The 27,466-nt window shown below is 40.4% G+C and overlaps 1 protein-coding gene across 3 annotated transcripts in view; it reads right to left on the reverse strand.

Moving 5' to 3' along the window:
- Positions 1–27,466, reverse strand: part of ERBIN (erbb2 interacting protein) — a 218,832-nt gene that overhangs the window by 44,109 nt on the left and 147,257 nt on the right. For all 3 annotated transcript variants that reach the window (XM_075839003.1, XM_075838990.1, XM_075838997.1), the window contains 7 exons: positions 23,885–23,963; positions 16,396–16,485; positions 9,188–9,244; positions 4,744–4,807; positions 2,657–2,731; positions 2,236–2,380; positions 1,359–1,431 (listed from right to left, as the gene is read on the reverse strand). In XM_075839003.1, the coding sequence (XP_075695118.1) occupies positions 1,359–1,431; positions 2,236–2,380; positions 2,657–2,731; positions 4,744–4,807; positions 9,188–9,244; positions 16,396–16,485; positions 23,885–23,963 (583 nt within the window). The remainder of the gene's footprint in view (positions 1–1,358; positions 1,432–2,235; positions 2,381–2,656; positions 2,732–4,743; positions 4,808–9,187; positions 9,245–16,395; positions 16,486–23,884; positions 23,964–27,466) is intronic.

Consider the following 27,466-nt stretch of genomic DNA (forward strand, 5'->3'; position numbering starts at 1 on the left):
GTGTCCATACACACGAACACTTTCCAATCAGTGCTGACAATGTTAGGCCTCGTTTACACGAGCGTGATATACGTGCGTGTGACGCGTGTGCTTTTCACGCGTGTCGTACGCACCTATATTAGTCTATGGGGGCATGCAGACAGTCCGTGAGTTTTGCACAGCGTGAGTCCGCTGAAAAAAAACTCACGACATGTCCTATCTTTGTGCGCTGTTCGCGCATCATGCACCCATTGAAGTCAATGGGTGCGTGAAAACCACGCATGCCGCAAAGAAGCACTTCCGTGCGAACTGCGTGATTCGCGCAACAGCTGTCAAACTCTGAATGCAAACAGAAAACCACCACGTACTTTTCTGTTTACAAACATCCAAACGGAATGTCATAATGATGGCGGCTGCGCGAAAATCATGCAGCCACGCATCATACGCTGATGACACACGGAGCGGTTATGTGCCTTTTGCGCACGCAAAACGCAGCGTTTTTTGCGAACGCACACGCTCGTGTAAATCAGGCCTTAGACTGTGCAGGTTCACACCCTATTGAAAGGGGAACGATTACACCCAGTTGTCAATTAATTCATATATTTCCAGTAGCTACAACAGAGGAATGGCAGAATGCAAATAGCACAAAGGTGCTCCACTATCATTATTTCATGTGCAATATAAATATCAACTATAACAGACATATCTCAAAGAGCTGGTAGGTCCTCTTTAAATTGCGTGGTCTCCATTGCAAAGTAAATATTGGAGCATCTTTATTTGGCATCTTTAAAACTGTATTGTCACTTATGCTTTGTTCACACTTGATGCCATGGCCTCCGTTTTTAAAAGATCCATGACAAATCTGTTTGGATCGGTTTTGTTTTTAATCCTAAAGGAACCCATTGACTAAAATTTTTAATAGTGCAGCAGACTAAACTATTCCACCTGTAAAAAGCAATGGAAACCTAATGGAACGGAAGTGTGAACAGAGCTTTATTTGTCCATGTCTTGGTACCAAATTCAAGGCAGTTTGGAACAGGAATATTAAACCACATCTTCCCTTGAAATACACTTTCCAATCTCCAGATGTGTTGTACATGTGTTACATAGCTCAAACCAGTGTGAAGCCAGGCTCAGTGATGGAGGTAACCAGCCCTACGCCCATAGACACAAAGGTGAATTGTAAAATAGAAACTGGAGTAATTTGGGAACATAAGTAATTTTGAGCAAATTATTCAATTTTAACGGTGCCATCATACATCATGCCATTTGCAAACATCCCAGGGAAGCTGTCCTGCCAAATCATTTATCAGCCATGGCTATAGAGGAGACCTCAGGGGCATTAAATAAGGAGTTATTAGGGTACACGCTACACTTACCCCCCAATAGTGTCTGGTAAATACATGAGCTGGTTTTCATCTATTTTCATAGTCGTCAATTTCTTCAGTGCACCTGGAATAAAAAGACCAGATTCATGTAAAGTAAACTTATACTTGCATCTTTTTATAATTCCAAATAACATAATTTTTTTTTATGTTTTCCAATTTGAAATAAAAATAAACCTCCAATCCCAAAACATTTTTTTCTGCTCCATTATAGTAATGAATTGTTTTTGTTTTGTTCATTTTTTTTACAAGTATGACTTCCTTGTGACGCACTTTTTGCTATATTAAACCGGTATTGCTTCTACAGGAGAATACCAAACAACTGCACATGGAGCGCTTACGTGTCCGTAATAAATAATTGCGGACTGAATGAACAAATGTCCATCTTTTTCAGTCCGTCTGTACCAGTCGTAAAGCTCGCCCTTAAGACTAAAAAATACTGCAAACAGGCCACAGCACGTCCCAGGTACTATTTTGCATTTGTTTCTGGATCTGTTTTTAGCAAATGTTATTAATAATTATCTATGTGCTAAGAGATTTCATACTGGTTTCTTGATATTTGTGACATGCACAAGGATCGTCCGTACAATCAGAAAATAAAAGACAGATGACAAATTAAATTTTCTGGCGGTCCTTCCAGTCCTTGTATATGTTGTCCATGCTGAAGGATTCCATTAGCAATAGTGATTTGACTGCTGACGGCACTCTTCACCGACTTAGCGGTGCGCCAGACCGATAACACATAAAGGCGTGTGCATTAACCATTGATAAGCGTGTGGCACACACCGCTGCTGATCGATCACAAATATTACCCTTAAAGGCGCAGTGTTTTTTTATCTAGTCACATTGCATCTGCTTTCTAGATACCAACCAATAGATTCTGGTAACTGTTGTATGGCGTTGCTTGACAGCAGCAGGTCTTGTAAATTTTCACACCCAGAAATTCCATCTTCCACCATTTCTATGTTGTTTTTTGACAGATCTAAATATGTTAGTTGCTTCAGACTTCCAAGAAACTGCAGGAAAGAAAGGAAAGTCTGTATAAGCCAGCGTATGACCAGGGTTCATAAATATATCACATGCAAACCATCTCCACATTCTTAACAAAGATATGCTGTTTGGTTTACTGGGAACAAAAGTAGATCTTCTAAAGGTTTTACATTTCTGAAATGTTCCTTCATCTTGGTTCAGAGGAATGTAGAAGACATTGTAATGGGGCTCAAGAAACCTAGAAACGATATTCTGCTGAGGTTACATGTGTATACATCACATATTCTAGGTTATATACATACCCCTGGAATAAAGGTTAGTCTATTGCCATCCATCCAGAATTCCTTCAAACCACTTAATTGTTCAAGTACTTCAGGCTAGAAGAAAAGCAAATCAAATACAAATCAAATATACATATATATTACATGGTTATAGGTAAACTCAAAAACATATACACACAAATCGGAAGTGCACTCAAGTTCATAATTGTTAAATAAAGGGGGACAGATATTTGACGAATGCCGGAGAGTCATGTGACGCCATTTATTCTCTCTCTTACTGGAAAATCAGCCAGTGACGACATACTGTAAGTCTGAAATCTACGCCTTCAGATTTTCAATACATAGAGGAGTCATAAACGACAGCGAAGCCTCTAATGGGTCGAGCTAAGCGAATAGAGTGGACCCTCAATAAGGAGAAGTCCTGGTATAGACCTTTAAAATCAATGGTCATTCACATAAAACTTCGACAGTACCCCATAATATAAAAAAAAAAATGGTGGTCTAAAATGGACCTCTCCTTTAAAATAAACTGCAGAAAGCAAAAGGGTAAAACTAAAAAGTGCATTCATCTCGACGGCAGTAAGAAACGTTTGCATTTGTTGATAAAACTTTGACGCCAGTGCTTGACAGCGTTGAGTCAATGTGGATCAGATTGGCCACACAAACAGGATTACACTGTGACGTCTGCCACTTGAAACTCACTCCAAGGACACGTTTATATACTGCAGCATGTTACTATAGTGGGAGAGCAACCGGAAAGATAAAACATCACACATCCTCAGAATCCATTTTCCACCCTATCCAGTTTTAAATTTTTTAGACATTAATATTGCTGTTAGTTTATGCGGCAAAAGAATCAGTCAAAAATCTCAGCAATAGACTGGATAGAATGAACACTCTGTGGTCTTTCTGTAGTGATCAACTTATTTCATAGCGTTTTAAAAGACAGCACAACAGATAAACACTGTCACGTTGAACATGCGGTCTGATCTGCGGTTCATCTCCCCCTACTCTATTATAGAGTAGGGGGAGATAAACAGATTAATTTATAGTTTTGTGAAAAAGGTTCAGGATATCTGGTCATTTATTGAGTTACATCCCCGAGTCCATCCTCCCCTGCATACAGAAATATAACAGGCAATCATTGAGATGGACCACCCTCTGGACTCCTAAACCCAGAATGTATGAATCAGCAGAAATGTTACAAGACAATGTTAGTAGGTTGAGGCTTTACTTACTATTGCAACCAATAATGCGCTCTCTGTTTTCTTATGAAACACTAAAACTGAAGTACAGTACAAGATACTATATGGGTTTAAGGTCTTTTCATGACTATGTTTTTCTCATATATATATTCGCTATTGATTTGGGGTTTAATCCATATGGATATACAGCTTTAATCTGGATTGCATGTCTTGAATTGATCATCTCGGTCTAGTCCATACTGCGCCCTTCGTTACCCTAGTGGAACATTATGAAGAGTATTGGAATTGATCAGGGGGAATAAAGTATTCTAATATTTTAAGTAGTCTATGTTAAGCTTTTGGGAGATACATTTGTTTGGCGATATTTTATGATGATTGAGAATATATTTATTATGGAATACTATATTGTATATTTTGTACATGGATTTATGTATATTTATATGTATGTCTTGTCTAAAAGGTCACCAATATTTGTCCATATTTTATTGTATAGATACGGTTAATGGTTCAGAAAGATCTGGGCAGACTGAAAAGTCTGATATAGAATAACATGGTATTACCTCTAAATTATTCTTGTATCAGATTAGTCTATGTGACTAATGGGAAGTGTGTTCTTACGTATTCATCATGTGTCTTATCTGAATAAAATGCCTTTTGACAGAATATCAGCGGCGGACATGGTTACTGGATGTTTCTTGGACCTCATTGGGTCTCTCACGGGCACCTATCAACAATTAACAGAGTGCCGACTACAGCCTGTAGTTAGCAACTAGACTGATCGTATAAAATAAACTATTCTAGTCAAACAGCTTGGACTACACAGACAGATAGATAATAATCTTAAATAATAAGAAAATGAAATCATAAGCCAGCAGAGTGAGCAGGGACTTTTACATTGCTTACCACTTCTGTGAATTCATTACTTCCGAGATCCAGTCTCTCAAGCTGTGTAAGTCTATTCATAGTTCTGAAAGAGGAAGGCGTCAAAGAAACAAGTTATATATTTTTTAAGGCAAAGCAGTACATAAATTATAATGAAATTTCATATCCTCATGACACAAAGTACCGTAACTCATTAGAGCCAGCAGTGGTCACCTCTGGCACCTGCCTGAAGAATAACAACGGGAATCTTCATTTTTCACCTGAATTTCCCTTATAGGTCATAATTATACTGGAAATCAAGCATGTTGGGTATTGTAGTTAAAACATGTTTTTCAAAACCCTAGAAACTTTGCTTAAAAATGTACCAAGCACTGGAAAACAGTGCATTACAGTCTAGTAAATGGTAGCGAAGGACTGGATGGGATTTATCAACGCTTCTACACCAGTTTTCCATCGAAGAAAACTTGCAAATGGCCTAAATGTCGGAAAAATTACAACTTTTGGTCTATTTCTGCCACTTGAATAAAAATAAAAAAGTGGGCAGATCTTAGTAGAAGGGAGTGTGGCCACCCGAGGCCCGCTGTATTTACTATAATTTATGTCCAAAATTCTACACTGTTTTCCTTCAGTGGTGCAAGGATAGCCGATGATGCGACTAAGTTATTAAGAGGCGTTGACCTCTTAACTTTGTAGCATCTTACCCCTGCTTGTTTTCTCATTAAGGTTAGCGTATGAAACGCCAGTCTTAATAGATCTACCCGTGTGTTTTGTTGCAATAAAGGGGCAAAAGGAGGAGTTGGAGGACTTTTACACCTGTTCTTGGAAACTAGGACCCAACTCAATCACGAGATTTTAAGGATTTTGGGAAAGGGAACCTACCAATCTACTATGGAATTCCCTGTTTATTTTCAGCTTCAAGGGGTTTTCTGGTTTTATCTGAATAATGTTGTGTAAGTTTCAAATATACTTTGTTTTTCAGTTTCTCACCCCTTTGAATATTTATTTTTGCTGCCAGTGAATAGGAACATACTTTTTTAGATCCAGGGATTGAAAATCCGTACAGACCTTGTCCTGCTCAAAGCTGAGAGGTGGATACAATTTTGTCCAGACTAAACATACAGTAGCAAACTTTCAATTGTGAGAAGTAATAGGTCTGCACAGGTTTTCAGCCTCTGGATGTAAACAATATTTTTTTTTATCCACTAACAGAAAGCAGAGATCTTAAAAATGGTGAGAAACTGAAACAAAGTATATTAGAATGTTTCAGAACTTTTTCATATCGGACAAACCTTTTTTGTTAGAAAAAAAGCTGATCGCAGCGTATTCCGGCTGCTGGGGCCCTTAACGATCAGCTAGAATCTGGCAGCAAGTCTTCAATTCCTGTACAGCGCCACCACAGGAAAAATGAAGCATTACACAGTTCCCACTGAAATCAAGGAGCACGGCTGAACGGTGTATTGCACGTGCCTAGTCCATCAGAGAGATTTATACTTCCTTTACTCTCTGGCTCATAGATAAGGGTCTTGAATGGTGGACTCCCTCTATTAATGTAGAATTCCCTAATATAGATGACCCCTTTAAGCTTTATTTACATAAAACAAGAACATTAATTTAATGGGGTTGTCCAGGATTAGATAAACATGGCGGATTTCTTCCAGAAACAGCGCCACACCTGTCCATGGGTTGTGATTAGTATTGCAGCTCAGGTTCACTGAAGTGAATAAGGATGAGCCGCAATACAACACACAACCTGTGGACAGGTGTGGCACTGTTTTTAAAAGAAAGCAGTCATGTTTTTCTAATTCCGGAAACCTCTTTAAAGCGTAGGTTCGTCTTTAAAGACACAAAGTTGCATATTAGCAAACTGTATACATATCAGTTCCCTAATACATATCTATTATCTGGATCTATTCATTTATGAACTGGAATATTTCTCATCATAGAGCAGGGAAACCCACAGATTTTCATTTCAGCCTGCGTTTGCTGTGCGATAGAAAGCATACAGGCTGCCATAAAGGGAGCTGTTTTTTTCCAACAAGCAATTTCTTTGTTTTGATAGACAAACCTCCATGTCTCTCAAATGGAGTTCATTAACCAAAACAAAAACAACAAAAAAAAAGTTTGTTAAAAACACAAAACAAAAAAACAAAAAAGAAAACCACTTGTGTCAACCCAGACTAAAGGAAGCGATTCGGATTTGTTTTATGTACACACACACACATACATATAAAACTATGTTCAGTTTGTGAATTGCGACCTAGATCATCACCCTATTACAGATCACATTCACAGCAGCAGAGATAAAACGAGGAAAAATTCCTGCTGACAAGTTCTCAGCTTTTTTTATTTTTTTCTCTTCTTTCTGGTCAACCGCTGAATTCTTTATTTTTTAAAACATCATGAACAGACCCAGAATTGTTGTGTGGCTGGTCCAATAATAATCACTGGCTAGTACTGAATGAACCGAACCGGAAAACATACAAAGTGCGTTATTTTGTGGAACGCAAGTTCAATAAACATCCTTATCCCAGCACTGTCCGTATAATAAAGGGTGTGCCCTAATGAGACGGACTCAGTCAGGCAACTACTGCAGACAAGACCCCTCTCGCTGCAGCTACCTGGCACTGCACCAATAATTAGTGTATGTATGTCATAGTACCAAATAACATGACCTAATGAAATTTAGCCAGAAAACCAAGCTCTGCTATATTAGAAGCCTGGTGGTCTGGTGTATATGAGAGGTCTGGTGTGTATATATATATATATATATATATATATATATATATATATATATATATATATACACACACACATACATACACACACACACTATATAGATGTGATATATTTGTCGAAAATATTTTTTTAATCTATTGTTGTTTCAGGCAAGCTACAAATCAAACTTTGCTGCCTGGTAACCCTGTTATATGGTGGCACATAAGAAAAAACCAGTAAGCTTCAGCCACATCTCAAGATATCAGTATTGCAGAAACAATACTGCTTCCATGGCTACATCCCGCAAACACTGGCACGTAGCCCTAGGCTAATATTGATCATGCTTTGGTTTTATTTTGCCACATACTATTTTACAAACGCTCCAAAAGCACAAATCAAATCATTCTTAAAAAAGTGATTAAGATTTTCCTGGAAAACAGATCCTTGCCCACTAAATACCAGAGGTATTTTGAGACTTAAAGGAATTGTCTCATCAAAGAGATCAACTGATCATTGTTGGTCCAGCTTCCCTGAGAACCCAGCAACGAATTGGTTTTGCCACGGAGGATTCAGCCAGCTATGCATTTGCCCAGTAGAGGTTGCCAGAGGTAATACATTGTGACCAAGTTCACCAGAGTGAGAGATGCTGCTTTTCATTGGTTCACTGTTCTGGCTCATAAAGGGAGCACCTGAGTGAGGCGTTCTCTATGATTTTTAGATGCTCTAATAGAAAATATTGATCGGGTTGTCCGAAATGACATAGGTCCATTTTTTTTTTTTGTGGTGGTTCGCATTCACTATTAGGGCTTATTCAGACGAACGTGATATACGTCCGTGCAACGCGCGTGATTTTCACACGCCTCGCACGGACCTTTATTAGTCTATGGGGCCGTGCAGACAGTCTGTGATTTTTACGCAGTGTGAGTCCGCTGCGTAAAACTCACGACATGTCCTATATTTGTGCGTTTTTCGCGCATCACGCACCCATTGAAGTCAATAGGTGCGTGAAAATCACGCGCACCACACGGAAGCACTTCTGTGGGACGCGCGTGATTCGCGCAACAGCAGTCAAAAGTATGAATTAAAACAGAAAAGCACCACGTGCTTTTCTGTTTACAAACATACAGAGTGTCATAATGATGGCGGCTGCGCGAAAAGCACGCAGCCGCGCACCATATGATCATTACACACAGAGCTGTTAAGTGCCTTTTGCGCACGCAAAACGCTGCGTTTTTTGCATGCGCAAAACGCACACGCTCGTGTGAATCCGGCCTTAGGGTATGTTCACACGCTTAACAAAAAACGTCTGAAAATACGGAGCTGATTTAAGAGAAAACAGCTTATGATCTTCAGGCGTTTTTGAAGCTGAAAATGAAATTTGGAGCTTCTTTTGAGGCAATTTTTGAGGCGTTTTTCATAGTGTTAAATGGAAAATCAGCGCCAAAAAATGCCTCAAGAAGTGACATGCTACTACTTTTTACGGAGCGTCTTTTTACACTCCGTTTTTTGAAACAGAGACGTAAAAAGACGCCCCGTATGAACTAAATGCTGCTTTTTCCATTGATTTCAATGGGCAGATGTTTGTAGGCGTTCAGCTTCCATTTTTTCAGGCGTTTTTCGAGGCGTGAACGCCCCAAAATACGCCTGAAAACACTGCGTGTGAACATACCCTTAGGAGAGCTTACTAAGGACAGATTTATACGCCTCCTATAAAATTTACATGGTGAATAGGATTTAAAGAAATACTTACTTTGGTAACATTTTCAACTGGTTCTCCCGAAGCTCCAAAATTTGAAGTTTAATTAGCCTATGGAAATAATTTACATAGATAATTAAAATAAGAACGATTGGAAAAAAAAAAAAAAAAAAAGGGCAATAGCCAGTAATAACCCAATAAAGATTGAGAGTATATTTAACAGAAGCGTTGGTAATTTTACTGAATATATCTCTCAACGGTATCTAGATTCAACCAAATCTCACCATTTATGTTAGAGGCTAGAAGACCAGGACACCATTTTACATTTAAGGTTTGCTATAATATGGGCAACCAACCAGCCGTAAGACACCTATTTACCCTAAAACCACTGGAATAGCAGAAAACACAGGAATAACCAGGCCACCAGTTAGATCTGGTCAATATAAAGTTGCATTAATGAGCTCTACTGACATGATGCTTTATACTCTGGCCATGCATGATAAGCCTTAATGAAGTTTTTTTTTTTTTATACGGTAGAGATTTTTTACATCGCTTAAAGCAGAACTAAGGGCTCATGCACACTACCGTAGTGGTGTGCACGGGCTGTGATTTGTGGCTCAGGCGGCCGTGGAGTGTCACCCACGGCCGCCTGCAAATCACGGGCCGTGCACTTTGCCGTGTGCATTCATTTCAACGAGCCTGGACCACAAAATGTGTCCGTAATAAGACATGTCCTATCTGTTTGCGGTCCAGGCTCCCGGGCAATGCACGGAATGTGGAAACCACGGTCGTGTGCATGGGCCCATTGAAATGAATGGGACCGCAATTCCCCCGCAGATTTGCGGGTGAATTGCAGCCGCAAAAATACGTTCGTGTGCATGGGGCCTAAAATTAACACCTGCAAATTCTCGTGCGACTGTGTTAACCCCACTACTCCAACCAGCCAACCCCAAAGCTTAGAAATTGGGATTTCATTGGTCCTCACAACTGAAAGCTAAAAATAGTTAGTTAGAAGGGTGAACAAAAAATAATAAATTGTTCACTTCTTAGGGGGCATGAACCCCATTCTGAAAAACGAGGTGGCCAAAAAACTTGAAACTGGATGTGACCACTCATCTGGTGGAAGAGGGGACAGGGGACAGGGGACCACTGTTGCGCCAGTAAGTAGGGCTTCTATGCAATATATGTCTCAAATGGAAATGGAAAAAAAAAAAACATCAGGGAAAATGACGACCACCTGCTCTCTAGTATAGGATCCTGTCAAATAAACTCTGAATAAAAAACTATTTCTGTTCCACGGCTCTAAAATCCGTTTTAATATGGTAATAGGTATTATAAAATCCTTAAATATAGTAGACTAGATTGAACTCTAATACTATAAAGACCTCATCACCAAAAGCTGTGTCCTGGTGTGGACTTTCCATGGCCTGTATGAGAACAAGTTTTCCCTGCCTGCATTACATCATTTTTAAACACAGCAAGCATGTAGGTCTGAGTCAACTGGTTCCTCTCCCCCCCCCCCCCCCCCATTCACACAACTGAACAAGAACAATGAGTTTTAGGTAATTAATTTAGGCTTATACAACCATTTTACAAACCCCACAAGAATTGTACAATGCAAAAGTCAGACAAATGGTAATCTTTAAATGCATCTATAATCAATGCGTGGCAAGAAAATAAAAATTCAGAGACCATAGATCTCACCCTTTAAATTATAAAGCCAGAGCAACTTCTAAGGGGATTTCCCACATGGGTTAACAAGAAGAAAACATGGCACCGAGTTTATTTGCTGACTTAGGAGTTCAACAGTGCAAAGACATGGTATTTTCAGTGTGAACTTGGCTGGAGACTTCAGTAAATGCTGGCTACAAACTACAAAGAGCAACAAGTAGAAATGTCGTACTCGTGTCTTGAAGAAATCAAAATATTGGGTAGAAGAAGAGTGAGGAGTCATCGGAAGTACAAAACAAGAGACAACAAACACAAAACAATCTAATAGTTTAGTAAAGCCAATTACCGTACATATATCTGTACATAGTTCATTGCAATATAAACCACTGCAAGATACACAAGACCTGAACAGTTATAGTGTAAACTGGTCAAGCTGCCTGGAGTATGGTACAGATATATACAAAAACACATGCATAAAGGGGTTAGCCCATGAATAATTTTCATAACAAAACTCCTGAAACGCTGTTAATAGTCGTTTTAAAGTAATGCGATGTGTTTTTAGAACAAAAACAAATACTTTTTCATCATTTTTTTACTTCAATGTGTCCCCCTGGGGGATGGACTTTTTCCCCTCTGGCAGTTGACCATCTTACTTCCCCTGCAGAAAGAGTCTTCCCCGCTATATTGCCATGCTACTGCAGAGGCTCTGCTCCTTCCCTGACAAGCAAGGCAGAAAACTATTTCTATTGGCTGTCCTGCAGTAAACAGAAGATGTAGAGTACTGGCGATGGGGAGAGTGACTGAGTATGCCGATTCACCATCACTTAGCTCAGTAGGCGGACGTGCACATTGCTATACACTTTGACCATCAGATAATGACATTTCTATGTAAGCAAATGTCATAGCTCTTCACTGGATAATTTTTAACAGCATGTAAATGGCAAAGATAGTTCATTTTTTATAAGCTATACAATGAATATGATATTTAATGGTGGACAACTTATTTTAGGGTTCGAGGATATGAACTTACACACAGATATTGGAAAAAGATACATCATTTTTAAGGATCGTTAATTTTGTAAAGTTTACAGACAATATCCCTGCTTTAGGGTTTATATATAGATAAAGTTAGTTGAATTGAGGACTGTAGTTGTTGAAAGGGATATATCTCCTTCAGTAATTCAGTCCCAAAAGTGGCTAACAATAGAGACTGTGTGTATACAGTGTGTCCTAGAAGGTGTATACATAAATATAGTTCTATGAATACATATTGTAGCTCTTCTGCACAGTATATGAATGGAACAGTCTGGGCAGCTGTGGCCTCCAAGATTTTTTTGTGGAGACTAAAATACTGCAGTAAATATACTTTTGAGTATAAGCACATACGGTGCTCATTTTCATCTTCATCTATAAAGCCAAGAGAATGACTTGGGTACAGTTTTAAAGTTGTAAGGAACCATCTGTTCTACACAAATACGCTAAAATCAGGAATCAACAAATATATATGAAGAACCTTGTGGAAACATAAGGAAAATGCATACAAATGTGCAACAAACATGAAATAAATAACATCCTAACATGTTACTTATTTATTATTGGGAGCAACACATGTTCGGATGGAGCAGAGTCGAGTTTGTGTTCTCTGTGGATTTACATAGGATTGCAGACAAACCTATTGCAGTATCTTAAAGGGGTTGTTCAGGTTTTTTTTTTTTTTTTTTATATATTTGTAGAATAGGAAATCATACATGAATTAGAAATTCTGCTCACATACATTTCTTATAGTGCGTGAGGCCCCTGTCACAGTAGAAGGGATAGCCCACAGATTAGTCGTGTGTAATGCATCCACAGGCTAACTGAATATGACCAGACATGGCGTCCGTCATGTGACCACACACACACACACACACACACACACACACGTTGCCCTAACACGTGTATGTGAATAGGACGAACGGTGGAATAATGAGAATTTATTCCCTGTGCCTGTATTCACGGTCCCTAGAGGATTTATAAAATAACTCCTGTCTCTAGGTGATGTTGTCTTGCTGTCCATAAAGTTACATTAAAAACACACACACACACACACACACACACACACACACGCACGAAGGACTGGGCCCCATAGCAAACATTTGACTGGGGGACCCCCCCTCCCCTGGGTATCACACAACCCCCCCTTGTAGATAGTGCCTCCCTATAGATTCCACCACTCAGCTCCCCCTATAGATAGCACCATACATCCCTCTGTAGAAAGCGCCATACACATCCCCCTGTAGATAACGCCATACAGCCCCCCTGAAGATAATGCCATACAGCCCCCCCTGTAAATAACGCCATACAGACCCCCCGCCCCCCAAATAAACGGCCTATAGTTTGTCCTACAAAAGAGATGTATCCCCTAGCCACAGGATAGGGGATACATGTGTGATCGCTGGCAGCAATAAGGAGAACGGGGAACCGAAAGTCCCCCAATGTTCTCCATGACTAACCTCTGACTTCCGGGGTCTGCGCAGTTCAATAAAAATGAAAAGAGCGCTGGTTACGAGTCATTTCAATGGAGCTGCAGACAGAACCCGGAAGTACGAGGTTTGTCATGGAGAACTTCGGGGGATTTTCGGTCCCCCCGTGTCCTTATCGCTGGGCATCCCTCATGTATCCCCTATCCCGTGGATAGGGGATGCATGTCTTTTGTAGGAACAACCCCTTCAGTGGCGTCGCGCTGTAGCAGCCATAGTGGTGCTAGCAGAGCCTCCGGCCATGGGGGGGGGGGCCGTGCCGGCGGGTGGCACGGGCCCCCTCATGCTGCGGGCCCCGTAGCAGCCGCTACGGCTGCTATAGCGGTAGTTACGCCACTGCTCACAGACATGATGATGAGACGCTGCTGTATGTAGAAATACTTCATAACTTCTGCTCCTCAATAACCTACTATTTACCTGTTACATACCTGGACAGTGTTACCTGAATTCCAGGGGTCACATGACTGTCCATTCAGTTATCCTATGGGTGCTTTTTTGGCGGATGTCCAGGCTGTATCACAGCGCACATCCACTTATTCAATTTTGTTTTTCACTGTGTGTTTTGTCACAAGGATTTTTGGGATGCGGCACCCTTTTGGGACCCTCCCGAGGTCTAGAGGGAAAACGTGTGGCCTTCTGGTTCAGTTTTTCCCTGCAACCCGGCCTACCTTCTTCGGAGGGGAGCTGCAACCTTGATGCCGGCTCCTAGGTGGACACTGGGGTGGCAGCTCAGGTAGAAGTCTTGGAGTGTGTTTGGGTCTCGCTCTTCTTCGGTAAGGGGGGGGGGGGGGATCATCGATCCTTTGGGCCTACGGTTCAGAGGGTTGGGGAATGGTTATGCAGGGCCTCGCTCCTTTAGGAGTAGGGCTGCGATAGACTGCATCCTTGTGCACTTTTTGTGTGGCACTCCCGCACTTTTTATGCGCTTGGGTGATTGTAAGCCCGAGTCGTGCTTTCTATTATAATAAAAAGAGATATATGGGTGCTTTCAAATGGACAAATCTGTGGGCTATACCATTTTTTATGTTTAGACAGAGACATCTGAACTGATATAAGAAAGGTATGTGAGCAGAATTTTAAATATAAAATATGTATATTAGAAATCTGTATGATTTCCTATTCTATAAATAAATATAAACATTAAAAAAAAAGTGGACAACTCCTTTAAAGACTACCTCTAGTAATACACGTAAATGTAATAAGATATTGAGATCTCGCAGCTAAAAGCGAAATGGGCACACTAGCAATCTCATAGGTTCGAGCTCATGGACCCTCAGCAATGCTATCTTCAGATATGTGTCTATTACTTATCAAAAGATAGGTTGGGACACATTGGTGGTAACTATCGGTTACACAGTTATTGGACATTCTGCAGTACTTGTGGTTTAAAGGCTATGTACCCCATTGAAATATTTTTATAAAAAAACAAAAAAAAACAACGGTCTATCAGTGTGTTTGTTGCAACTTTCAAATGCTTTTCAATAAAAATTATTTTTACTTTTTGAGATACAGCTGCTTATTATCCTGTATACAGAGCAGCTGTATCTCACACTGAGTCCTAAATCCGTTAGGGCACCGGCACTGATCTTGGACACGCAGGATCCACCCATTATCAATCACATCTAAGTTATGAACTTCTATACGATCGGTAACAGCTCGATACTGCGTGTCAGAGACATGCAGGACCCGCCATCACTGAACCTGTCAGTGCCGCTGACCTGACAGATACAGATTTCAGCGCTAGATACAGCTGCTCTGTATACAGAATACAAAGCAACTGTATCTCAAATAGTAAAAATCATTTTTAATAAAAAGTATTTAGAAAGTTGCACCAAGTTCGACACCTGGTAAACGCGGCTAGGGCATGTGTTCCTGCACTGTGGAGACAGTCCTGTCCTCCGACGGTGGGCATGTGGTTCGGCAAGATCCAGGAAATCATGAGAATGGAGGACCTCACGGCATCAATGAAGGGGACTCATGCCTCCTTCCTAAAAACATGGCGTGAATGGATCCGATTCCAAACAACCGAGGAATATAAAATCATCATGGTCTCGTGAATTTCTGTCTAGATCCGGTATGTCAGGTCAGCTCCCCCCCCCCCCCCTTTCTGGTTTTCTCCCTCCCTATTTTTCTCTTCTTTCTTTCCTTACAAATTTGCCTCTCCTTCTCTCTGTCTCCGTTTCTCTCTTTAATGCTCTTATGCACACTTAGGACATACCATGCACGGCTGCGGGTTCAGGGTGCATATCGGAGTTTCCTTAAATAAGTGTTTTCAGCGACATGGTACTCTCAGGTGACCTCACGTGTTGATGTGAGGCTGATAACTGACCTGTGATCTGTTGCATGTTTTTCACTGCCATTTTTGCACTATGTTGTGTATATTATTTGTATGATTTGTGATATAAAATGACAAATAAAAGAAAAGAATTTAAAAAAAATAAATAAAAAAAAGAAAGTTGCACCAAACACACGAATGGACATTTTTATAAAAATAAAAAAATAAAATAAAAAAGTGTACAGACTTTAAGCAACTGCCACTCTTCTATTTTGCCTTATATGTAATATGGCTGTTCGACATCCTATATCACATTAATATTTTTGTAGTAGATGATAATTATTCAGTTATACTTATATTTATAAATCGTCCCCCCCCAAAAAAAAATATAATATAAAAAATAAAATAAAAAAGATAAAACCAGAGGGTTAAATCAAGTCATTCAAACAATGCAATCTGATAGCGCTACTAAACATGTTCAGTTCTGCTATATTCGTTTATGGTTGCAAATTTTAAAAGAAAAATTTCAAAAACGTCTAACATTGTTATGGCTATTTCACCCTACTACATTTTGTTCAACTGACGTGATCATAGTAGTACCGCTATATGTGAATCACAGGCTACTGAACAAGACATTATCATTATTGCTCTCTAGATCCGGCCTTAATAGCACTTGCATTTCAGAGACATCTGTGGTATAGGATTCTGTTTTTGACCAATAAAAATTCTAAAATGAAAAATTGCATCCCATTAAATCAGGACAGCTGCAAATAAAACATATGATATTCCCAACTCACCTGCCAAAATTAGCCGGCAAGAAATCAAGAAAAGCATCATTTAGGTATAACTGAGTCAAGTTTAACAGCTGTGAAAACCCATCTGGGAGCCTACGGAGAGAGAAAAAAATATTAACAAAAAATTAGAGATAAATCAGTGTCAACTAAAATATTGGTATATAGGAAATATTTTGATGTTAATAAAATGTAAGCGGTATGTAATTTGGAGGAAGAGATCTCGAAACAATCACGACAAAATTATTAATGGAATATATAAAATGGTCACATCAAGCAGCTCAGGATAATTAACACCGTAAATTACTTCTGAGTCCATCAAGAGCAATTTATTTAAAGTGTTTTATAAAGATTTGACTTAATAAATGCAATGTAACACAAGGGGATTACAGGCAGGCTACACAAAGGAGCACCAGAGTTAGTCACTGTGTAAGTAACGGTAACCCAATTTTTTACAAATGATTACACTTTAGATGCTGGGATTGTTATTTCTCTTTAATAAGTTAAGCATCGATCCAAGTACGGCAGAAACAACCACTGGGGTTGCTGTCTCACATAACCAGGTTGCAACAGATCCCACCAAGATCACTTGTGACAACTGGTCTTAAGCGGATACTTTATTGCCCACAGCCACCAAGAAGTGACATCACTGTGCACATGATGATATCACGAATATCACCTCCCTGTGAAATATAGGTGCCATGTTCAAGGACAAACCACTGGACTACCAGAAATGACAGGGTCACTGGACAGGGCCACTAAATAAGTATTTTTTTTTGTTAGAAAAAGAGTGCTGACTTTTAGAGTTACTGAATGTAGCACTGCCTACTAGGTTAGTAGGAGAGTGACTCTACAACTGGTAACCATGTATCAGGCTGAATGTATCAACCACCACCAGGTATCACATGATATTGGTATTAAACTAAATGGTATTTCTAACAACTCCAGGAACCCGCCAGAGACTGCTCCACTGACCACCAGGTAGGAATATGCTACTGTAGTAGTGAACAACAGGAAATAGACTCCCAGTGACCACCATGTACTGACATGTTTATTATACCCCCAACACTCGGGATCCAGACACAGACAGACCGCTGCAATGCAGCCTGTGCCACTGCCTGATATGTATGGTTGCTATCTTTCTATTTATGTAGCGGCCTTATTACTACAGATCAACCCACTGGCAGGAGGGCCCCATTCCAAGCTTTGCTATGATATAAGGCTTTGTGAATTACTGTAACCACTATGGCCATCTGTTGCCTTTCACCCAGGCCTGTGTAATCAGAGTTTTAGAACAACTCCATCTTTCTGGTGGTCATGTTGATCTAAAATTTTGAAAAGAAAGAAGTGTGTTCAAATCCAACCCATTATATGACAAACCTAGTCAGACATTGCATAATTGGACACATCTGTTCCAGTAGTCCGATGGTATAATCCGACAAGAACAGAACCGGTGATACGAGGAGTCACTAGCCAACTAATTTTCATACAATTAACGAACTTGTGAAAGGTACTGATTCTCCTGGTGGAGATCCAGCTTGTAGAGAGTCTTTAACCCCTTCGAGACGAAGACATTTTTTGATTTTTGTTTTTCACTCCCTGCATTCCAAGAGCCATAAGTTTTTAACTTTTCTGTCAATAGAGTGGTGTGAGGGCTTATTTTTGGCGGGAGGCGTTGGTTTCTTTTGATACCATTTATGGTTCCATATAATGTACTGGGAAACAAGAAAAATTCTTTGCGGGCTGAAGTTGGAAAAAACTGAGATTTTTTGGGTTTCGTTTTTACGGCTTTCACCCTGCGGTAAAAATGACAACTTATCTTTATTCTGTGGCTCAATTAGATTACGGTGATACCAAATTTATATCGTTTTTTTAATATATTTTACTACTTTTATTGATAATAAATGCATTGTTAAAAAAAAAAAAAAATAGATTTGTGTCGCCACAATCTAAGAGCCATAATTTATTTATTTTTTTCACCGATGGAGCGGTGTGAGGGACAAGCTGTAGTTTTTATCGGTACCATTTTTTGGTGCGTAGAACTTTTTGATCACTTTTTTTATTTATTTTTTAGCTAAGTGGACCAAAAAACAGCAATTTTGGTGGTTTACATTTTTTATAGCATTCACTGTGCACGTTAAATAACGCTATATTGTATAATAGGTCAGACTTTTACGGACTTTTTTTTTTTTAACTTTTAATATTTTTTTTCACTACTAAACTTTTCACACACTTTATTAGCCCCCCCTAGGGGACTTGAACCAGCGATCATTAGACTTCATCAGATCACAGCGTGATCTCTCTGTGAATGACAGCACAGCGTGATCTCGCTGTGCTGTGTAAGTCCCACACAAACTTTACCGAAGTGTCGGGAGTGTGAATAGACATAGAGTCCTGGCTGGAGGTGATGTCTATTCACTCTCAAGACACTTCAGTAAAGTTAATGTGGGTGTATGTGACAGCACAGCGTGATCTCGCAAGATCACGCTATGCTGAGTACAAATGGACATGAATGGAGAGAAGTGTATGACGCCAATTAGTCAGCGTCATACACTTCTCTTTACCAAGCCCACTTGGTCAAAAGTTTAAAAACGCCCAGTTGGGCATTAAGAAACTAATTAACATATATCTAAAATTGCTCATAACTTGCTCAAAAATTATCGTTTTTCAAAATAAAAAACTCTGTTGTTATCTACATTACAGCCCCATTCAGATTATGTATGAGATAGGACACTTATAATCTGGTGACAGAGCCTCTTTAAGCCTTGCCACTGATACCAGAACCGTGCTGTTAGAAGAAAAGCTGTAGCAGACACAGGGCGGACAGACAATATTGCACGAGAAACTTATGTGCTAATCTGCCCTGTTTCACTACATGCCTCTGAAGAAACATTCTATACAAACTAAGGCCTCATTTACACGAGCGTGTGCGTTTTGCGCGCGCAAAAAATGCAGCGTTTTGCGTGCGCAAAAGGCACTTGACAGCTCCGTGTGTCATCCGTGTATGATGCGCGGCTGCGTGATTTTCGCGCAGCCGCCATCATAGAGATGAGGCTAGTCGACGTCAGTCACTGTCCATGGTGCTGAAAGAGTTAACTGATCGGCAGTAACTCTTTCAGCACCCTCGACAGTACATTCCGATCACCATATCGAGTAACCTGTTTAAAAAAAAAAAAAAAGAGGTTCGTACTTACCGAGAACTTCCCGGCCGTTGCCTTGGTGACGCGTCCTTGGTGACGCGTCCTTGGTGACGCGCCTCTCTTGACATCTGGCCCCACCTCCCTGAATGACGCGGCAGTCCATGTGACCGCTGCAGCCTGTGCTTGGCTTGTGATTGGCTGCAGCGGTCACTTGGACTGAATTGTCATCCCGGGAGGTCAGACTGGAGGAAGAAGCCGGGAGTTATCGGTAAGTCAGAACTTTTTTTTTTTTTTACACGTTCACGTATATTGGAATCGGAAAGTCACTGTCCAGGGTGCTGAACCAGTTTAACTCTTTCAGCACCCTGCACAGTGACTGTCTCCTGCCGGGTTCGTTCAAAACGAGTTCGGCCGAACCCGGTAAAGTTCGGTTCGCTCATGTCTAAGACACTCCGTTCGGATGTTTGTAAACAGAAAAGCACGCGGTGCTTTTCTGTTTACATTCAGTTTGACAGCTCTTGCGCGAATCACGCAGTTCGCACGGAAGTGCTTCCGTGCGACCTTTGTGGTTTTCACGCACCCATTGACTTCAATGGGTGCGTGATGCGCAAAAAACGCAGAATTATAGAACATGTCGTGAGTTTTTTTCAGCGCACTCACGCTGAGCAAAACTCACGGACCGTCTGCATGCCCCCATAGACTTGTATAGGTCCGTGCGACCCGCGTGAAAAGCACGCGAGTCTCACGGACGTATATCACGTTCGTGTAAATGAGGCCTAAGGACGTGGAAACGCGTTAGGCGTTCAATTTTGTTTAGTGTGAGTGCATACTCTTATTTTCGGGTGTACAATATTCATCAGGTGTGAATGCACAATACTACTATAGGTGTTACGCTGCTATCGAGGAGTGTGAATGCACACTACCTGTATGTAGTGGTGCTCATTTCAGCGATAATGCACACTGAGTCGTAGGTCTTGCTAATTAGTGTGAATGCACACTTTGTATACCATATCAATCTAGTGTGAATGCACACTTTTGTCTAAATGTACAGTCCTTTGTAAGTGTGAATGCACACTACTGCTCTAGGTGCCGCGCTGCTATCTATGGATGCTAATGCATAAGAAATTTGTGTGCGGTGTCTCATTTCAGTGTGAATGCACACTGTGTTAGGTATCAGATCTTTACTCAGTGTGAACGCACACTTTGCTATTTAGTCCAGGTAGGGACAGATGTTATAGGTTTCAACTAGATATCTGGAGTAGTTCCATAACAATTTAACCTAAGTGTATTGGCATCCCTATCTAGTCTTACCTACCTGGTTAGCCTGGTACCTATAGGAAATATTGGCTTGATTAGCCCATTTTAAAGATATAATAAAAATAAAATATTTTTTAAGCGTTCTTGTCCGGGCGATATTATCTCCTTTTTATTAGGAACCATGTCCGGTTTTAATACGTCTTTTGGTGCCAAAACAGTGGAAACCCCCCAAAAGAGACCCTATTTTGCAAATTACACCCCTCAAGGAACTTCTATAATGGACATTTAGACCCCACAGATTTTTTGCTGCTTTTTGTGGAATTAGGCTGTGCAATTTAAAACCAAATTTTTCCGATAAAGGGTACAAATTTTTAATTTTGACAAGGAATAAAGGAGAAAAAGCACCCCAAAATTAGTAAAGCTGTTTCTCCCGAATACAGCAATATCCCATATGTGCTCATAAACTGCTGGTTGGACACACGGCAGGGTTTAGAAAGCCAGGAGTGCTATTTGGCATGTAGATTTTGCTGGATTGGTTTCTGGGCGCCATATCGCATTTGCAGAGCTTCTGAGGTACCAGTACAGGGAAAACCCCTTAAAAGTGACCCCATTTTGGAAACTACATCCCTTCAAGAATTCATTGTAATTTTCATGGGGTGAATGCGACTTTTTGATCAGTTTTTATTCTATATTTTAAGAGGCGTGGTAACTAAAAAGCAGGAATTCTACTATTGTTTTATATGAATTTTTTTTTACTGTGTTCACCGTGCGCTATAAATGACATTCACTTTATTCTGCGGGGCGATACGATTACGGTGATACCATATGTTTATAGTTTTTTTTATATGTCTTATGGCGTTTGCACAATAAACTATTTTTTATAACAAATCATTTACTTATTGTGTTGCCATATTCTAAGAGCCAGAATTTTTTGCTTGTTTTTTGCGTAACGAACTGTAGTTTCGATCAGTACCATTAGTACACGCGACTTTTTGATCTTTTTTTATTCCATTTTTTGGGAGATGAAATGACCAAAAAAATTATGATTCTGGTACGGTTTATTATTATTTTCTTTTAAGGCATTCACCGCGCGGGATAAATTAAATACTTTTGTCGTTCAGACCGTTCGGCGATACCAATTATGTATAGTTTGTTTATTTTTTTTTAATAATAAAGGACTGATAAGGGAAAAGGGGGGATTTTTACTTTTAAACTTTTATTTTTATTTTGTCCCACTAGGGGACTTGAAGGCAGGAGGCCCTGATCGCATGTAGTGCAGTGTATTAGAATTGCATAGTGGAGTGTATTAGAGCTGTCAGCTACTCGCTAACAGCAAGCATAGTGGGTCCTGACTCACTAGGCTTTCGTCGATGGCATAGCCGAGGGCCATTGTTAGGCCTCTGGTTTCCATAGCAGCCATCGCCGACCGCTATCATGTAGCAGGCCGTCGATGGTGGTTTAACCCCTAAGAAGCCGCAATCGCTATTGAACGTGGCTTCTAAGGGGTTAATTGGCGGGGACCACCACGATCGGTCCCTGCACACTGAGCTGTGATAGCCTGCTGTCGGAAACAGCAGCTATCACAGCTCATGAACGCAGGACATACTATTATGTCATGGAGTGCGAACGATGAACTTATGACATAATAGTATCTCCAGGAGCGGGAAGTGGTTAATAAATTCTGCTCCTCAATAATCTATTTTTCACCTGTTAGATACCTGGACAGTATTACCTGAATGCCAGTGGTCACATGATGTGGGTCACATGACTGTCCATTCAGTTATCCTATGGGTGCTTTTTTATGGACAAATCTGCGCGCTATATAGTTTTATTTTATTTTTAGACAGAGAGAGAACTGCACTGGTATAAGAAAGGTATGTGAGCAGAAATTTTACATACATGTATATTAGAATTCTGTATGATTTCCCATTCTATAAATAAATGAATATAAAAAATAAAAAGTGGACAACCCCTTTAATGTCCAACCCTTTAAAAAGAGCCCAGAAACATGACTCAAAGATGGGTGTCTCTGGAGTCATGTTTTGAAGCCCTTTAAAGGGTCAGACACTGACCAGGCACAGTTTTTTTTCCTTCTCCTATTTGCAGACAATTAATTGAAAAGCAAAACTGAGCCTAACTTTCAAATAAGAGAAATTTTTTTTTATCTGTCAGCTTAATATGCAGTGAGGGCAGCATATTACAGCTTCAGGTCCGTAACTCCTAGTAGCCAAAACGGCGCAACAAATTTTGGTCCGGTGTATTCTATCAGCTCTTCTAATAGCCAAAAAATAATAATAAATTGTGCCGTTTTGGCAATTAGGAGTACGGACTTGCTCTAATATGCTGCCCTTACATAGTGAAGCACATTCAGCTGATAGATCCGCTTTAACGGTTTATATACCAGGATCATACCCAGCCTTTCACTATAATCCTCTTCTAGACTGTAGACTATACTAGTGTATATTTGCTAATGTGACACGAATAGTGATTTAGGGCACATTACAAACTAAAGACAATTAGCACGGCCTATTTGTATAATAGAGAGGTTTGATATACTGTTGAATTCCTGCCGTTTCTCAAGAACGAGTCAATGAGGTCACGCATTCTGCTTCGAGTTCTTGATTGGATGGCAAAAAACGCACAACTGCAAACTGTTCAATAATCCATTTGCCATTAAAGAAAGAAAGCCCTTGAAGAATGCAGAGAAGCGGAGACTGAGAAAAGGGCACAAGGGGTTTGAGTCTTGATTTCCGAGCTCTCGTCGCTAAGCAGTTTTTAGTAAAAATAATCATTTATTCCCCTGGGTTGCATGTAACATGTCACAAACCTCTTAATTATCTCCTCCTACATTTACCAATTTGAAACCTTCACAGTCTCAGCAAATAATACATTTTCTGCCATCATCTTCATGGATGAAGGAATCAGCCAGAAGCATTTGCAAAATGTATATACAACTGGATTAATACCACAACTAATTATTACGTACTAGTTTAACCAATTATTAATATTTTTCCAGCCGAAGAAAATAGCAATAAAGGCAACTAGATCTAATTCTCAAAGAAATTTAGGTGAACAATTAAGAACTTCAGGATACCTACTTGGAAATTGGATTGACACTTGCTTCGACGATTGTCAAAACTTTACAATTCTTAATATTTTCTGGAAACTCCTGTATACCTATGAATAACAAAAGGGTTCTTTAAGCACTTACATAAACATTCAAGTTAATTCAGAACGTCAAAGGAATAATCAGTAAGAACGGATCATATATGACCAATTGAAAAACATAATATCGAGAGGATATGTCAGAAATGTCAGATAGATGCGGGTCCCACCTCTGGGACCCGCACCTATCTCTAGAACGAGGCCCCCTAAACCCCGTTCTACTGCTATGTGTTGTAGCTAAAAAGTGTGATTTCCGACTACGAATTATAGAAACAGCATAACTCGCTGACTTACGCTGTTTCCGTAAGTCCCATATAGTTGAATGGTAGGAACGTAAACAGCGTAGCTCGCATGCTACGCTGCTTCCGTAAACTGCCATTCACTTCTATGGCAGTTACGGTAACAGCATAGCTTAGCGAGCTATGTGGTTCCCGTAATTCATGGTCGGAAATCACACTTTTCAGCTACAACACATAGCAGTAGAACGGGGTTTAGGGGGCCCCGTTCTAGAGATCGGTGCAAGTCTCAGAGGTGGGACCCGCATCTATCTGACATCCTGTGGATATGTCAAAATGTCTCTAATGGGAAAACTCCTTTAAAATATTAAAAGCTAGAAAGGGGATTTCCCCTAAAACCCTAACTGACCAATTACATTTTACCCTAACTGGTGTTGTTGCTGATAAAGTTTCGGTATAGATTTGGATGCGTCAAACCACGTCTGTAAAGAACTGTCTGATATGACAATTATTCATTGTTTGCCCACACTGTATATGATTAAAATATCTATAAAAGGACAAAAAACACGTATAATTGTGTAAGAGAAATTGCTGGAGTTATTCACATGCCATAAGGTTCTTCTTTCTGCCGATACTGAAAGTCGATCACCGCTCCTTTAGATCCATTTACATGGAAAAATCATTTTACTGTATGGGGACGGACGAGATCGTTCATACCCATACATGTCCTGTTTACATATGGAGATGTGCTGCCGACAACGCTGATTTCTACTGTGGCATAAAAGAGGTTTTCAGCCGGCAAACGAGCATTCCGTTTCACCAATCATCGGCCTGTGTAGAAGGTGCTAAAGACTATACAGTTCAGCTACAGCTCCACGTCAACATGGCATAGCAGCAAAATCGTGGGATTACAATAACCACGATGCCACTTCTACATTATCAAAATGGGTAAAAAGTTACAAGTAGCCTTGTAACTATTGTCAAAAAAAGTCTAATATAGCCAGATTTTTATGTGATGGTCTTAAAGGGAACCGGTCACCAGCATTTCACCTATTAAGCCAGCAATACCTGGTGGTAGAGGGTGAAAAATCATTTCTATATAACCTATAATTGTCTTCTTAGTCGGCTCTGTAGCTTTAGTATTCAGTTTTTTTGTGTTCCCACACCATATACTAATGAGCATAAAAGAGTCATATCTTCGTTTGAAAAGAGTCATATCTTCATTCCTCAAGTCTTTCCGAGTTTACCCTGCCTCCTTACTTTTGATTGACAGCTCCTCGCCTCCCCCCAGTACACAAAATCCCACCCTTGTGCATTGATGTCCTCTTCTGGTGTGTGCGCACAAAGGGACACCGGATTATTAAGATAAAAAGCACAAAGTTTGCAGACCGTTATTTACAGTCGGAGGAAAAGTTTAGGAGAGGGGATAACGGCAATGAACTTTTGATAGCAGTGGCCAGTGAGGGATAAGTTCAATAGGTGAAATGCTGGTGACAGGTTCCCTTTAAGGTTGCTTGTGACTGAGGAAGAAGTCAGACCGGGTTCGAAACGCATTGTACGTTTTATGGATATTGTGGATTGGTTCTTGAAGGTCTCCTGCATGACGTCTGCAGACGGGGCAGAAGCCATGCTAACGAGAGGAAAAGTTTGGTTCCCCCCGTGAATCCCAGAGTTGTGTCTACCGTTGCACTACTCGATCTGGTGAGCACGGTTCTTAACCCTTCTGGCCAGAGAATTATTTTATCGATATATTACGCTATGAAGCTCTTTCTGTGTTGCTTACTTTACTTCAGGGAACACCAGAGGCATTTTGAGGTAATCATAAAACTTGCAGATGCCATAGACACCTAGCCTTACTCAATACTGCACCCCTGATGGATTATTTAGAAGAGAGGAGGAGGACCCATAGCAAAGATCTAAATGGGTTGATGGAGCGATGTTTCTTTTTTAACAAGTACAGATGGGCCTAATGTTTGCTTCCCCCTTTAGACATTTTACATCACCTTTGGGCCAATTCCCCAGCACTTGTTTGCCAACAATGCCGTTTTTCAAAAGAGAGGTTCTCAATACCAAATAGGGAAGGGAATAGGACCATCCAGGACTGGGTCACTTTGTATTGCTCAGGTATTTTCAAGATATTTGTTTTGGCCCTTGGGGCCTCATTAGTACTGGGCAAAATACTGCGGTCAGGAATATGAAAGCCATATGTGTGTAAATTCACTCCTTATGAAAACTCACAAGAAAACGGAGTGTGACTTAGCAGCAAATCCCTCGGTCTATAGACAGGATGCAGGAGACCCTAGAAAGTCACCAAAGGAAAGGAGGATTTCCTCTCCCATTATCATATCACAATGGGTTATCTAAATGTCACCCCGATACTAACTTAGGTTAAATTGTGTGAACACTATTAGGCTGGGTTCACACGACCTATTTTCAGGCATAAACGAGGCGTATTATGCCTCGATTTACGCCTGAAAATACGGCTCCAATACGTCGGCAAACATCTGCCCATTCATTTGAATGGGTTTGCCGACGTCCTGTAATTTACGCGTTGTCGTTTGACAGCTGTCAAACGACGACGAGTAAAATGACTGCCTCGTCAAAGAAGTGCAGGACACTTCTTTGGACGTAATTTGAGCCGTTTTTCATTGAATTCAATGAAGAACAGCTCTAAATTACGGGCGTCAATGACGCCACGCAAAATGCGAGGACGAGCAATTACGTCTGAAATTATGGAGCTGTTTTCTCCTGAAAACAGCTCCGTAATTTCAGCCGTATCGGACGCTGTCGTGTGCACATACCCTTATAGTTAGGATTTGTATCTTGTTCACAGAACTGTATAAACATACAAAAATATTTTGTGTTATTCTTTAATAACAATCTGTGCTGTGGCTTCCGGACAAAATTTAACTGTAAATAAAGCTAATTTCCAAGAGTATAGACGCCCATCCACACCTACATGATTCCTGCTAGTCAGGTGTCTTTTGGCAGGGCTCTCCTGCAGTCTGCCTGTACACTTAGGTACAGGCAGTGGTTGTCATAATATATAATTGGTCGGGGGCTTATGAGCTTTAACCTGTTAGTGACCGCCAATACGCCTTTTCACGGCGGCCACTAATGGGCTTTATTCTGATGCATACGCCTTTTTACGGCGCTGCATCAGAATAAATACATCTCCCTGCTCTCAGCTACCAGATGTAGCGGAGGGCAGGGGGCATGACCTAGCAGATGCCTGTCTGTTTTAAACGGACAGGCAGTAATACACTGCAATACAAAAGT

This window comes from Rhinoderma darwinii, chromosome 1 (assembly GCF_050947455.1).
Source record: "Rhinoderma darwinii isolate aRhiDar2 chromosome 1, aRhiDar2.hap1, whole genome shotgun sequence".
NCBI lineage: Eukaryota > Metazoa > Chordata > Amphibia > Anura > Rhinodermatidae > Rhinoderma > Rhinoderma darwinii.